This window comes from Panthera tigris, chromosome B2, assembly GCF_018350195.1.
Source record: "Panthera tigris isolate Pti1 chromosome B2, P.tigris_Pti1_mat1.1, whole genome shotgun sequence".
In the NCBI taxonomy this organism is placed as follows: Eukaryota; Metazoa; Chordata; class Mammalia; order Carnivora; family Felidae; genus Panthera; species Panthera tigris.
In genome coordinates, this window is record NC_056664.1 from 2,718,193 (window position 1) to 2,734,057 (window position 15,865).

At 42.1% G+C, this 15,865-nt stretch overlaps 2 protein-coding genes across 2 annotated transcripts; one reads left to right on the top strand and one right to left on the bottom strand.

Annotated features, from left to right (window-relative positions):
- The first annotated feature begins 225 nt into the window (after positions 1–225).
- Positions 226–1,164, top strand: LOC102963882 (putative olfactory receptor 2B8). Its single transcript, XM_007093192.2, has one exon. The coding sequence runs from the start codon at positions 226–228 to the stop codon at positions 1,162–1,164; it is 939 nt and encodes a 312-aa protein (XP_007093254.2).
- An 8,256-nt stretch (positions 1,165–9,420) lies between these two features.
- LOC102971933 (olfactory receptor 2G6-like) lies at positions 9,421–10,379 on the bottom strand. The gene has a single exon (XM_042985482.1). It carries the CDS (start codon positions 10,377–10,379, stop codon positions 9,435–9,437), a length of 945 nt encoding a protein of 314 aa, XP_042841416.1. The 3' UTR covers positions 9,421–9,434.
- Positions 10,380–15,865: the final 5,486 nt, after the last annotated feature.

Sequence of the window (15,865 nt, forward strand, 5' to 3'; positions counted from 1 at the left end):
ATGATTACTTTTTGTGACAATGTGGAACTAAATTCATAAAACTATGGCAATTTCATGGGTGCATCATTTATTCAAATAGTTTTCATAAAATCCCATGGCTATGTCTTTTCATATGATCAATCCACCAACCACAAACTGTATTTGGTGTTTGTTTTTTTGTTTTTGAGATTTATTGTATAAATTGCTAAATGCTTGGTCTTGACAGGAAACACATAGTAAGAAAAGATGGACCCGAAAAATGGAAGTTCTTTCACTGGCTTTATCCTGCTGGGTTTCTCTGACCGGCCTCAGCTGGAGCGAGTCCTCTTTGTGGTTCTTCTGATCTTCTATCTGCTCACCCTGCTGGGAAACACAACCATCATTGCGTTGTCCCGCCTGGACCCACACCTGCAGACTCCCATGTACTTTTTCCTGTCCAACCTAAGCTTTCTGGACCTGTGTTACACGACCAGCACTGTTCCTCAGCTGCTGGTCCATCTCAGGGGACCAGACAAGTCTATCTCCTTTGCTGCCTGTGTAGCTCAGCTGTTCATCGCTCTAGGGTTGGGATCCACAGAATGCATTCTGTTAGGGGTGATGGCATTTGACCGCTACGCAGCCATCTGCAGGCCCCTGCACTACACAGTGATCATGCACCCCCGTCTGTGTGCCCTGATGGCTTCTGCGTCGTGGTTCATTGGCTTTGCCAACTCCTCATTGCAGTCGGTGCTCATCTTTCTTGTACCACTTTGTGGGAGAAATAAAATAGACCACTTCTTTTGTGATGTCGCCCCACTGCTCAAGCTTGCCTGTGTTGACACCACTGGGAATGAGAATGAGATCTTCTTTGCCAGTGTGATCATTCTCCTCATACCTGTGGCATTAATCACATTCTCCTATGGTCGGATAGTCAGGGCAGTGTTAAGAATAAAGTCAGCCACAGGGCAGAGGAAAGCTTTTGGGACATGTGGGTCCCACCTCACGGTGGTCTCCCTGTTCTATGGCTCAGCCATCTATGCTTACGTCCAGCCCAGCAACAACTACTCCCAGGATCAGGGCAAGTTCATTTCTCTCTTCTACACCATCGTCACCCCCATGGCCAACCCCTTCATATATACCCTGCGGAACAAGGATGTGATGGGAGCAATGAGGAAGGTGTTGTGTAGGGACTATGACTCCAGATGACTGGGGGGAAGACCCTTTCATGGAAGACTTCGAATGCCAGAATCTTTAAGATTTCTGTGTCCTCAACATTTCCCCTGACAACTCTGAAGGGAGCTTCCTTAATTCATTCTTTCATGCAAGTGAGTGTTCAAACTCTAAGTTCATGGATGCATTGCAGCCTCCAGAGATGCTGAGTTAGTGTTCGTAAACCATCTGCATCATATTAATATTGTAAAAAGTTTCACAGGATTTTCTCATTTCACCCCCTTTTAGAGAACACTATTCCATTGCTAATTGCAAAGGATGGTTACAAGACACCATAATACATAGCAAAATAAGAATAAAAGCCACTGGAACACTGTAATAAATATTAATACTGTAGCATTTTCTCACAATTGCTGGAGGCTATTGCTGATTCTCTCAAGTAGCTCACGGCTCTATGACAATGGCTGTAGCCTGACTGGATCACAACTTTTTCCTAGAAGTAGGAGGGCAAATGTAGGAAAAAGAAACTTTAGCTCGGACAAAGTTGCTAACATCCATCCTGGTAAAGCTGTTCAGATATCAGGCCATGGTATCATGTTGCCATTGTGATACTGTTTTCATTTTGAAACACACTTCTTTGTTTTTCAAAAAATTTTTTTCTTTAGAATTCATTTTTATTAGTTTAGTGTTTAATTAAATTTTTATGGTCATTCCATTAGAGTTAACCTACAGTTTTATATTCTTTCCGGTGTACAATACAGTGATTCCACATTTCCATCATCACATGTACTCTGTTTAATCTCCGTCACCTTTTTAACCCCTCCCCCCAGGCCCTCCCCTGTGGCACCAGTGAGCCCAGAGAAGGGAAGGGAGATTCTCAGTTTCATGCGTCCCTACCTTCATAGCCCTGTCCTGGCCTTAGGGCTGTCACACGTTAGCATAACGGCAGGGTGTGCGGTGTAGGGTGACTGCACTCTGAACACGCCCTCTGCATCCTGCTAAACTCACTCCTGGGTCAGTCATCAGAGCGCAGTCACCCCCGTGAGACCCTCCTGTACCTCCTAGTCTGCACATTTCGCAGCTACTGTTTGCCAGAGTCCTGCTCTGACCGGGCTCACGGAGGAGGCAGGAACAGGTCGCAGACCCCTGCCAACTCCACCCTTCACAGGTGACTGGTTTTGGATGCTTGTTTTGTGATACGGGTGAGAGCCTTCTTTCACCGCAGTGGTCTTGTGGCATGTTTGAGCCCCAATGGTGCAGACTGGGAACCACTGTGTGTGGACTCGTGGTTTGCAGGGGAAAGGGGGGCTGCATGTAGATGGGGAAAGGAGAGGATGGATGACTGGAGATCAGAGGGGTCAGGGGAAGGGCTCCCCTAGGTGGCCTTAGAGACAGGACACTGGCTTCTGGGAGGAGACATTTCCTTCTTTCCCCGCTGTTTGGAATTAAGTTGACATGAGACAGAGTAACTGGAGAAAACACCCAAAGTTTTATTGTCTGCACACGGAGGCCCAATCTGGACATTGAGACCCAAAGAAATGAGCAAAGTAGGTGGTTTGTACCCCGTTTATAGAGAGACAACAGATGAGCGTGGAATTGACAGGAGAAAGAAAACCGGGGTTTGGAGCTGCAGTTAGCAGGGAATGCGAAGTGGAATGTGGGCTGAGGTGGTGGGTTAGTAAAAAGTAGCAGATCTATTTCTATGGCCTTCTCAGCTCTAAGGTGCCTACGTGTGGTGATAGGTGGTCGTTTTTCCATCTTAGACCTGGGAGGGGACTTTCATTTGGGAGATATTTCCTGCTTCCTGGGGACAGAGGAGGGTGTGGTGTCCTCACACCTGCTCTTTCCCCAGTAGCTTTTATTCACGGTGATCAATATGCTGTTGAGGTCCACGTTGGGGGGCTTCCCTGGGTTCCCACACTTGTTCCGTTTAAAAAATTTAATTCTATTGATTTACATTGTTGGGTGGATTTATTTTAACCCCTGGAGGGAATGAAATCTACGAGGTCTCTAGGAAGTGTAAGTTCTTCTGATTCGTGAACCATTTATGAGAATGGTTTCAACCTCTTTTCAGGATGAGTCTGTTCAGTTGTTGTACTTGTGTGTTGAGTCTCAGAGAAGCATCGTGGACGTTTCTACTGATTGGGTTATTTGGGATCTCCATGATCAATGGCCTGTCTTGATCAGTGGTCAAAGCCTTTGACAGGGCCCCATCCCCCCGAATCTGTGGTAGCAGGTCACACATAATGCTTTCTCACATTTGTAAGTCGTCATTTCAAGCATTTGGAAACATGTAACAGTATTGCAAGATTCTCTTTGGAAAGCTTCTTTAGTAACTTATCTCAAGCGAGAACGGTTTTAATGTATTTAAAGGAAACATGTTGGCTAACAACGTGTTCTTTCTAGCTTGAAATCAATCTCTCCCAGGTTTCAATGCCCCTCTTAGAAAAACCATGTCTATTCCCACAGAATGATTCTCCTCACAGTCTGCCACAACGTGTTACATTTTCGTTTGCATTTAGGTGGAAGCAGCATATATATTCATATATTATTAGACACACACACCCACAGACATGCTCGTGCACAAAATGTGCTCCATGTCCAATCTCCTGTAGGCCAATCTCTGAACCCTCTTGTGAAGATGATTACTACAAGAAAATATGTTTCCTTGAGCTTATCCTACTTAGAAGTGCCAGGCTCATACATGATGTACTTCCAATATGTTCTGAAATACAAATACATCCTAGTGTATGTGGCAACAGTTTATCTCTGCAGGTCACATTGAATGGAGAAAAAAAAAACCCTTTCCAGGAGGTGGGGGGAGTAATGGCTGTTGGTAGAATCTTGTACCATTCTAGAGCTCCATGGAACAAACTATACCCCTATAGACACAATTAGCTAAAAAATTTAGAAGTCACAGTCTTTCAGTCTTTACACTGAAATTTGGATCATAAAGGGTAGCTGTGTTAGCGGATGGGACAACACTAGAACAGCCTCATTTAGTAACTGTCAATGTGTCCAATGTCAAGAATTGTTTTCTCTACACTGTCTTCTAGGAGCTTTACAATTTCAGGTCTTAGTTTACATGTGAATCCATTTCAAGTTAATTTTTTGAGCATTGTGCTATAGGGTTCCAATTTCATTTCTCAGAATGTATTTACCCACCTTCTCGTGATGATTTATTAAAGAGACTGTGTTTCCTCATGAATATTCCTGACTCCTTTTTCAAATATTAGTAGTCTATATGTGGATGGGTTTATTTCTGTGCTCTTAATTGGTGTATGTGTCCACTTCTTGAGCTAGTAACATGCTGTTTGATTCCTAGATATTTATAATATGGTTTGAATCAGGAAGTTGGAGTGGCTTTGCCAATTGGGATTTTGTGGCTCCATACAGATTTCAGGATTGGTTTTTACTCTATCTGTGAAATATGCCGCTCAAATTTTGATAGGGATTGCATTGAATCTAGAGATGATTTTGAATACTGTGAAAATTTTTCAATCTTAATATTTTTAAATATAATTTATTGTCAAGTTGGCTAACATACAGTGTATACAGTGTGCTCTTGGTTTCAGGGGTAGATTCCCATGATTCATTGCTTACATGCAACACCCAGTGCTCATCCCAAAAGTGCCCTTCTCAATGCCCAATTCATGAACACAGGGATATCTTAATTCTCTTCTATTTGTTTCATCAACTTATGTAGTTTTAAGTGTAGAGTTATTTTGCCTCCTTGGTTAAATTTAATCCTATGTATTTTATGGTTTTTGATGCTATTGTGAATGTGGGATGAAAAAAATCTTTTCACGTTTTTGGAAATGGCAAGACTTAATTCTTTTTATTGCTGAGTACTATTCCATTGTCTGTGTGTGTGTTTGTGTGTGTGTGTGTGTGTGTGTGTGTGTGTGTGTATACACACACAACAGTTTCTTTTTTTTTAATTTAATTTCATTTTTTTTTAACTATACATCCAAATTAGTTAGGGTATAGGGAAACAGTGATTTCAGGAGTAGATTCCTTAATGCCCCTTACCCATTTAGCCCATCCCCCCACCAACAACCCCTCTAGCAACCCTCAGTTTGTTCTCCATATTTATGAGTCTCTTCTGTTTTCTCCCCCTCCCTGCTGTTATACTATTTTTGTTTCCTTTCCCTTATGTTCATCTGTTTTGTCTCTTAAATTCCTAATATGAGTGAAGTCATATGATTTTTGTCTTTCTCTGACTGATTAATTTCACTTAGCATAATACCCTCCAGTTCCATCCACGTAGTTACAAACGGCAAGATTTCATTCCTTTTGATTGTGAAGGAATACTCCATTGTATATATATATACCACATCTTCTTTATCCATTCATCCATCAATGGACATTAGGGACCTTTCCATACTTTGGCTATTGTGGAGAGTGCTGCTATTAACATGGGGGTGCATGTGTCCCGTCGAAACAGCACACCTGTATCCCGTGCATAAATACCTAGTAGCTCAATTGCTGGGTCGTAGGGTAGTTCTATTTTTAGTTTTTTGAGGAACCTCCTTACTGTTTTCCAGAGTGGCTGCACCAGCTTGCATTGCCACCAACAATGCAAAAGAGATCCTCTTTCTCCGCATCCTGGCCAACATCTGTTGTTGCCTGAGATGTTAATGTTAGCCATTCTGACAGGTATAAGCACCACAGTCTTTATCCATTCATTCATCTTCTTCTTTCATGCAAATGTTTATGGCCATTTGGGCTGTTTCCATAAATTGGCTATTGTTGATAGCACTGCTATAAACATTGGGGTACATATGCCCCTAAAATTAACACTCTTGCATCCTGTGGATAAATTCCTACTAGTGCTATTACTGGGTCATAGGGTAATTCTATTTCTAACTTTTTGAGAAATCTCCACAGTGTTTTCCAGAGTAGCTACACCAGTTTGCATTCCCACCAGCAGTACAAGAGATTCCCTTTTCTCCACACCCTTGCCAACATCTGTTGTTTCCTGTCTTGTTAATTTTAGCCACTCTGACAGGTGTGAGGTGGTATCTCATTGTGGTTTTCATTTGTATTTCCCTGATGATGAGCAATGATGAGCATCTTATATGTGTCTTTTAGCCATCTGGATGTCTGTTTTTGAGAAGTGTCTGTTCATGTCTTTTGCCCATTTCTTAGCTGGATGACTTGATTTTAGGTGTTGAGTTTGATAAGTTTTTTATAGATTTTGGATACTAGCCCCTTATCTGGTATGTTGTTTGCAAATACCTCCACCCATTCTGTTTGTTACCTTTTAGATTTGTTGATTTTTTTTTCCTTCTCTGTGCAGAGGCTTTTTTATCTTGATGAGGTCCCAATAGTTCATGTTTACTTTTGTTTCCCTTGTTTCTGGAGACATGTCTAGTAAGAAGTTGCTGCAGCCTAGGTTAAAGAAGTTGTTGTCTGCTTTCTCCTCTAGTATTGTGATGGTTTCCTGTCTCACATTTAGGTCTTTCATCCTTTTTAAGTTTATTTTTGTGCATGGTGTAAGAAAGTGTTCCAGGTTCATTTTTCTGCATGTCACTGTCCAGTTCTCCCAACACCATGTGCTGAAGAGACTGTCTTTTTTTCCACTGGATATTCTTTCCTGCTGTATTGAATCCACTGAAACTTATGGAAAGCTTAGGAAAGAAATTAAAGAAGACACAAAGAAATGGAAAAACATTCCATTCTTGTGAATTACTAGAGCAAATACTGTTAAACTGTAGTTACTACCCAAAGCAATCTACACATTCAATGCTATCCCTATCAAAATTACACCAACATTCTTCACAGAGCGAGAACAAACAATTCCAAAATGTGTGAAACCTGAAAAGATGCCAAATAGCCAAAGTAATGTTGGAAGAGATACCTATAGCTGGAGGCAGCACGATTCCAAACTTCAAGCTGTATTACAACACTGTTAACATTAAGACAGTATGGTACTGGCACCAACACAGACATACAGATCAATGCACCCAACTAGAGAATGCAGAAATGGACCCACAAATCAGTGGCCTATTAATCTTCAACCTACCAGGAAAGATATCCAGTTGAAAAAAGAGAGTCTCTTCAGCAAATGCCTGGACTTTCCGTACTATGTTCTGTAAGAGTAATGAGGGTGGGCATCCTTGTCTTGTTCTGATTTTAGAGGAAAAGCTTTCAAACTTTTGCCACTGAGTATGTTACCACGAGTTTCTCATATATGGCCTTTCTTATGTTGAAGCACATTCCATCTACAACTAATTTGTTGAGAGTGTTTACCATGAAAATATATCATGTTTTCTCAAATGCCTTACTGCTTCTATTGAGAAAAACATACGTTTTTTATTCCACTCTACTCATATGATATATTGCATTGACTGATTTGTGTATGTTTCTTTGTCCTGTATCCCTACTACACCCCTCTTGATCATGGTGTTTGAAACTAAAAGTGCTGCTGAATTTGATTTATCAATATTTTGTTGAAAATTTTGCATCTGTATTTTGCAGAGATACTGGTCTATAGGTTTCCTTCTTTTTTTCTTTGTATGATTTATCTGTGTTTTACATAAGGTTAATGCTAATCTTGTGAAATGTGTCTGGAAGTGTTTTGCCCCTTCAATTTCTTTGAAGAGTTTGAGAAGGACTGGTGCTAGTTGTTTTATAAATGTTTATGAGGGAAGAGGTAACTATATTTGTATCAGACAAAATAGACTTTAAGCTAAAAATGAAAACAAGTGAAAAAACTTCAGTATACAAGGGGGTCAATTCATCAAGAAGATATAACAAGGGTAAATATATGGGAACCAACACGGAAGCACCCAAATAAATTAGGCAAATGCTAACAGTTATGAAGAGAAAAATAGACAACAATATAATAACAGTAGGGACTTCAATATTCTAATATTAACAATGGACAAATCATTCATGCAAAATGCAAAATGCAAAAATGCATATTCTTACCAAGCACACCAGGAACATTCTCCAGGATAGACCATAAGATAATGTATATAACAAGCGTTTGCAAATTGGGGGAAATTGCCCTCATGCAAGTGTCTTTTTTGATCATATCCCTATGAAAATGAAAATCGACAACGAAGGAAAGCCAAAAAAAAAAAAAAAGGAAAGCTCAATTTTGCATATATGTAAAAATTAAATAACATACCTCCCCCAAACCAATGTGTCAAAGACATCAAAGGGAAATCAAGTAACATCTTGAAAAAACGAAAAGAAAACACTATTTACCAAATTTATGGGATGCTGCTAAAGCAATGCTAAAGGGAAGTTACAGCATTTAAAGGACTACAGTAAGAAAAACATTCTTAAACAAATAACCTGGCTTTACTCCTCCAAGAACTAGGAAAAGACCAAAATAAGCTCCAAGTTAGCGGAAGGAAAGAAATAACCAAGATCGAGCTGAAATAAATGAAATGGACACCATAAAACAATTGCAAATCAACTTAGAAGGAAGAAGAGAACCAGAACTCACTGTACAAATGATCTTCTTTTGAGGTCTTCGAAGGAAAGTTAGGTAAGGTTCATTCTACTAGACTAAATATTATTAAGGTCATAAGCACTGTGTAGTCTACTGGTTCACTACACTGGAAAGAAGTAACATAGCTCATTTGCAATACAAAGCCAATCACGTGTGAAAGGAACACAAATCTTTATGTGATTATTTAGTATCATACTATTCTGATCATATCGGGCTTGCTTCAAACCCATTAAAATTAAGTGATTCGAAGCACATCATGCACACGAGAGTGGAAGTAGCTTCAGGGTAAAGTCTGATGACATTTCCCATGTTGTACACCTTCTATCAACCGCGCTCAGATCCATGATCAGAATATAAGCACAACCCTGAATTCTCCTCCCCCACGTCTCCTTCCAATCATGACTCTTCTGGGAAACCACCATTCTGGCTTCCAATACCACAGATTCATTGTGCCTGCTTTTGAATTTCACATGAATTAAAAATAAATTTTATACCATTCGATTCGAACAGTATGAACTGTTTTGCAGCTGGCTTCCTTCATTCAGCAGTGTGCTTGCAAGAGGCATTCATGCTGATGTATGTAGCTATTATTTGTTGATTCTCATTATTGTATACATTCCAACAGAGGATACATCATAGTTATTTTTACATTCTTTTATTGAACCCATGTTCTCCCCACTAGAATATTGAGCTCCATGGAGACAGGGCTGAGTGTTGTGATTGCTGATCACAGTCGAAGTCAGTGGAACAATGGCCTAGACAGAGGAGGTGCTTTATAAGGATTTGTTGACTTCAGTGACAACCGGGTTGTAGCCACCCAGAATCTGCAAACCCTGTATTAGCTCCCTCTGGAGCCTGTGGTTCCTCTCAGCAGTCTCCTCAGCGCCCCCTTGACCTCCTTGTTCCTCAGAGTGTAAATGAGGGGATTCAGTAGGGGAGTCACCAGAGTGTAGAAGAGCGCAATGCTTTTGTTGACATCCTGCGAGTAGCTGGAGGGAGGCTGGAGGTACATGGAGATGAGCGTGCCAAAGAAGATGACCACCACCATCAGGTGGGAACCGCAGGTTCCGAAGGCCTTCCGCCTGCCCCGGGCCGACTTGATCTTCAGGACGGCCCTGGTGATGTGGCCGTAGGACACTAAGATGAGCGACAGAGGCACCACGAGGAAGAAGACACTGACCGCAAAGACTTCAGCTTCGATGATGGAGGTGTCGGCGCAGGCCAGCTTGAGCATCACCGGCACTTCACAGAAGAAATGGTCCACCTGGTTTCTCCCGCACAGGGGCAGGGTCATGGTCAGGGCCGTCTGTAGCACCGAGTTGCCGAACCCTGTGAGCCAAGCAGTTAGGACCAGGCGCAGGCAGAGCTGCGGGTGCATGATGATCAGGTAGTGCAGTGGGCGGCACACGGCGGCGTAGCGGTCATAGGCCATGACCGACAAGAGCACACACTCCACGCCCCCGAGCCCCAGGGCGATGAGGAGCTGGGTCACGCAGCCGCCATAGGTGATAGTCTTGTCCCGCCCCTTGAGGTTGGCCAGAGTCTGAGGGACGGTGCAGGTGGTCAGACACAGGTCCATGCAAGAGAGGTTGGAGAGGAAGCAATACATGGGGGTGTGCAGGCGAGGGTCCCGCAGCGACAGGAGTATAATGGTGCCATTGCCTAGACAGCTCAGGACGTAGCCCATCAGGATGACCACAAAGAGAGGCGTCTCCAGCTGAGGCCTGTCGGAGAAGCCCAGGAGGAGGAATCCTGAGGAGGTGCTGCCATTCGCTCTTTCCATGGCACTCAGTCTGCACAGTTAGCAGGACTCCCCTGTTTTCTCTTGCAGCTTCAGTCCAGCCCTGTTTTCCCAGAGTCGGCGCGTGGATTCTGGGTGGAGGCCTGAGAGTTTGCACACACCCTTCCTTGTTGGGGAGCGACGGGGTGATAAACAGCCCCTGAACGGGAGCATCTTCTGTGTTTCAGGCACTGCCCTAGACGTGGGTGCACTTTCTCCCAGTGACTGTCTGAGGTTGGCACGTTCCTGATCTCTGTTGACTAGATGAGCGAAGTGAATGTGAAGGAGGTTCAGTAAGTTTCCCAGGGGCTCTCACCAGGCTTCAGACTGACCACAACCTGGGCTTTTGACCAGCAGGGACACTGTCTTTTTGTGAATGCATGAACACTGAAGGTAACTGTAGTTTCTCAAAAAAATTAATCTAGTCGTTCTGAGTAAGGTGCAAATTTGCACTGTCCCTTCCCTCTATGTTTGTTTGCCATCAAGAATTGAAATACGTGCGTCTCGCTCCCTTACTTCTAATTTGTGGGAGAAAAAATGTGTTTTCCGAAAGTGCCTAGATAGAGAAATTTACCATTACCAATTTTATAGAAGGGGAACAATACATTTTGATGCATAAACTAATGAACGCTGGGAATGGAGCCTGAAATCGTGGTTATTGATTGGGAAGCATCTTGGAAATGATTGAAGAATTCATCACGCCCAGTGTTCACTTTGCAGGATGACTAATCCTGACTAATTATCACTGACAGCAATTTCAGTAACATAGCAGGAAATCATCAATCCAATGTTTCATTTTCTTTTGTCTCACATTACAACTCCCTTTCAAACTTTTTTAGTGTAGTGGAGAAATATTTTTTACAGCATCTCAGTCTGTACTTCCTATAAATGCCAACGTCACGTGAATCATTCTGTTTCCAGCAAAATAACTGGGCTTGCTCTTAGAAATAACCTCCCTTCCCCCTATGCCATGTGAGGCAAGTTTAATAGTAAATACAACCTGGACAAGAGTAATATCTCATGAAGAGATTGAAAAGAATCTGGCATGTACTAGAGTCCCAAACAGTCTTTGTTGAATGAATCACAATAGGAAAGAAGATTATGAACTTGAACAGGCTATTGAATGTGAGTCTAGGGTTTATAGACACTCAGAGACAATAGCAAAGCAAAGGATCCTGAACAAGTAGATAGTCTTGATTATTCAAATTCTAGGATTGTTTCCCCAAAAGCTAGGTTGTATGGAACCTTGCAGAACTCTATATTTTTAAAAGTAACTTTTCCAGTAGCAAAATCAATGACGAGCCAAGAGGAGCTTCAGTCACCTCTCTATTATGCTTCCTTTAGGATTCTTGGTCCATTTATCCTTTTATTCCTAAATCCTCTCACTGCTTGTTTGGCTGTTGTTGCTGTGTTGCTGAAGGGTAAAATGAATTTGAGAAAATCAGTTTACAAAGGCAGTAAAGTAAGAAACAGAATACCAGGATCATAAGTATAAGTCTACCAGTAATAAGCTTTGAGATTCTCAAGACTACACTCCCACCCCAACTGCCCCCTTCAAATAAACGACATGATGTTTCTAGCTTTCAATAAGAAATAGGAGTTATGATGATTTTAGCTCTTTGTCGAACCCTGGGAGGTTTATGTTCCAAAAGATCCATTGTCCCATATTGAAGAAGCCTCCTCAGTCCTTGCTTGTCTGTAGCAACAGCCTGGCTCTTAACGTCTATATCTTCCACATGATCAGGCCTTGGTCCCAAATATCCAGAATCATACAAAGGGCACTAGTCAGTAGAATTTGTCACATGTTATTGGGACTTACCTCTGCGTCTTCCCTCTATCCATGTGCTGTGAGGGTGAGAGAACGGGCTTCTGCAGGCCATCGTGGTGCCCAGAAGAAGGCTCTCACAGGGTTTACAATATTTCTGGGAGATCAACAAAACAGCTCATCACTCAGCCAAGAACTTGATTCTCAATGATTTTGTTCTTCTCAGTGATGCAGAGAAAGTGATCGGAACCGAGAAAACATATATTCTGCTAGGAAGTGTGTAAAATGCATCGTGCCTAGAAGGGAAGAATTAAGTTGACATAGACATTTTCACATGAATTTCCATATGCTGTATTATTTTCCTAGTCTTGATAACCAAGGTCCACTAACCAGGTCCGTCCTCAGGACAGCAGGAATGCACTGTCTCATATGTCAGGAGGACACAAGTCCAACATGAAGATACTGGCAGGGCTTCTGAAACCTGTCGGGGAGAATATACATCTTTGGACCTTTCTAGTCTCTGGTGGCTCTTTTGCTGGCAGTTCTGGGGTTTCGTTGAGTTGTGGCTGCAGGACTTCAACTATCGCCTCTGTAGGCAGATGGCATTCTCCTTCACCTGTCTACTCTGTCCTTCTTATAGAAATACCAGTCACTTTGTGTTAGAGCATGCCCTGATTGAGTGTAACCTCATCTGAACTTGAATATGTTTGCAGGAACCTTGTTTTCACATAAAGTCCCATATTAATCTGAACTGAGGTTTAGGGTTTCAACCACTTTTCTGGTGGGGGAGGTTTGCAAGGGTCACAATTCAACCGAATTGCAATAGTAGAATATACATATGCCTGTGAAATGATAACAGTTCTTTATTATAAATAAATACCTGCATGCAGTGCTAAGACCAAGATGCAGCTATGAGTTCTATCTGATTTCAAGTTCTCGTATTCTCTTATTCCTAAAGCAGAAGCCTACAGTAATAGGAAAAACTGACTCCCCACATCTGGCATGAATATCCAATGAAGCCAATTGTCCTATAGACCTGTTTGTTACACTCACAGATCTGACACATAAACACAGATTCCATGCTTGTGGGATCTGCCACCGAGCATTTGGTTTGAGCTGGAAGAGAAAACACTTACAGTCTTTCACTCTCCAGTGAAGTGGTAATCAGCTAACCTGGAGGTCACATTGCTCTACCATCTAGAACTTACTGTCAGGAAAGAGCAACTCACCCACAGTCACCAGTTCTGCAGGCAGCACCATCAACTTCCTGGGTGTAAGGAATCAGCAGCAAAGGAAAGACTCTCACATCTTCTTAGTAACATTTGAATGAGTGTTAGAGTAAGAGCATGGCCTCTCCTTCCAAGGAAGAATAACAGAGATTACAGATATCCACCTGACTTTTGGAAGCAGCCACTGGTCTTTGAAGAACCACTACGGTTGTATGAAGTGAAGAGATTGGCATATGGATGGGAAAGGGAAGGTCCTGCAGATGAACGTATATGACCACTGTCCCCGTGAAAGCTAGGACACTTAGACACTTCCCAGTGGTGTGTGGTCATTGATCTGTAGGAAAGTGTTAGGGGATCTAATAGGTAGAACAGAACCCTTAGAATAAAAACAGATTCGTGAATTTACAATATGGCAACTTTCAACAGGACAAACCTTGAAAATGGTGACTCTGAGAGGCAAGGGCAGACACAATTACTCACTGCTCAGGCTCTGTTCAAGGTAGTAACGCTTCTCTCCATCATGACTGTTAGCATAGGTTCTGTCATCCCCAGGGTTTACCTGGAAGATCGTCCACTCATTGCAGAGTGTTTTGGCACATGCGAGGAGGTGTAGTTTAGCATGGACGGTGGGGCCTGCAGCTAAACACACTTTGGAATCTGCCCATGAATGAAAGGGCTAATATTATATCTGAGGGATGTTTTTTTGTAAGCCACCAAAGTCAAAGTATGTGCTCTAGGGACTGAGGATGTGTGTATTTTTAGTGGCCCCAGGAGGGTCCTGCCCAATGTAAGTCATTAGCCTCAGTCGAAGTATACAGAATTTGGCTCCCCAGAGGCAGCCAAAGAGGAAGGAAGACGCTGGAGATGAGCAGGTAGTCAATCTTTTCCCACCAAATTGACTAGGAGTGAAACAATTGTCTCTTCCTAACTTCCATTTACCAGTACTATTTAATACCATTGGGTACACTACTTTTTGTTAGGTACAATTTTGAGGTACAAGTTGAGGTACAACGTACAAGTTGAGGTACAATTTTCATACAACGTACTTGTAGTTTGAGGCATACAACATAATGATTCGATCCTGGTATATATTGTGGAATGATCACCACAAGAAGTCTGGGTAACATCTGTTCCTGCACATAGTGGCCTTTTTTTCTTGTGAGGAGAACGCCTAAGATCTCTTCTCTTAGCAATTTCCAAGTATACAAGAGAGTGTTATTGACTGTAGCTCCCATACTGTACATTATATCCCCAGGGCCAGGCTTTAGAGTCCCCCCTTGTTTTCAGAACTGTCATCTTTTCCTACTTAGAAGAGGAAATTCCTGAGCCTTTCCCCCTCATGTTAGTCATATCCTTTCTTTGTTATGAGTCACTGAAGAAAATTATTTTCCAATGGTGTAATCAACTCTATTACCTTCCAACTTTATGAGACCTTTTTACCCTGTTATCTCTCTTCGTTCTTCAACTTCTTATATCCCACTATCTGTTTGTTCGTCATCTGAACATATGCTCCTCTATCCTATAAGAAAAATAAAATTGGACTTAAGACCGACTCTCTGCCCCATTTACTTCTAGCTGTCCTCTTCCATTAATTTCATCTTTTTGTGACTGGACACAAAGTATTCATGCTTTTTCTCCTTCTATCATCACTTCCAAATGTTCTTTGTTCCTTCTCCCCCTACCACTCTGTTGAAGCGGTTTTCTGTAAAACCTTTACTGTTCTTCCATTGCACAAAGCAGATGAGCTCACCGTTGTCTTACTTGGTGTAATATGGTGTCCCATCCTTCATGAAACTGTGCTGTCCATTGGCTTCTCTCTCTTTTCCTATTATTTCTTGGGACCTTGATTCTCAGTTCTTTCTCCCTGGGCACAAACTTCAATGTTTTGCTTTCCTAATGTTCTATCCTTGCTTCTCTTCTCTCTCTATGCTGTTCCTGAGATATTTTGTCTTTTCTATGGCTTGAACTACCGTCTATCTAGAAATCTCTGTTGATAAATCTGCAATCCACATCCACAGTTTAGACCCCCTCTTGAGTTCCATCCTAAAACAAATGGAATCTTGGCTATATACATATGGATTATTTGTGAACTGTAAAATTTCTGATGTTTCATGTTCTGAAAACAATTGCTATTCTACAGGTTAGAATTTCAGAATCTCAATACCAAACCGACAGCAACCTTAGTGAGAACCCCCTGAACTATTTTTTGAAATTAATTTATTTAATTTGAGAGAAAGAGATAAAGCATTATCTAGGAAGGGGCAGAGATAGAGCGGGGGAGAGAGAGAACTCCAAGCAGGCTCCATACCATCAGCACGGAACCCAATGCAGGGCTCGATCGTGAACCATGGGATCATGACCTGTTCTGAAACGAAGAGTCTGACACTTAACCATCTGAGCCATCCAGGTGCCCTCCCCTTAATTATTCTTGAGTCTTCCCTCCATTTTCATCCTAACACTGCACCTAAGCCTTGTTCATTTTCTCTGACATATTT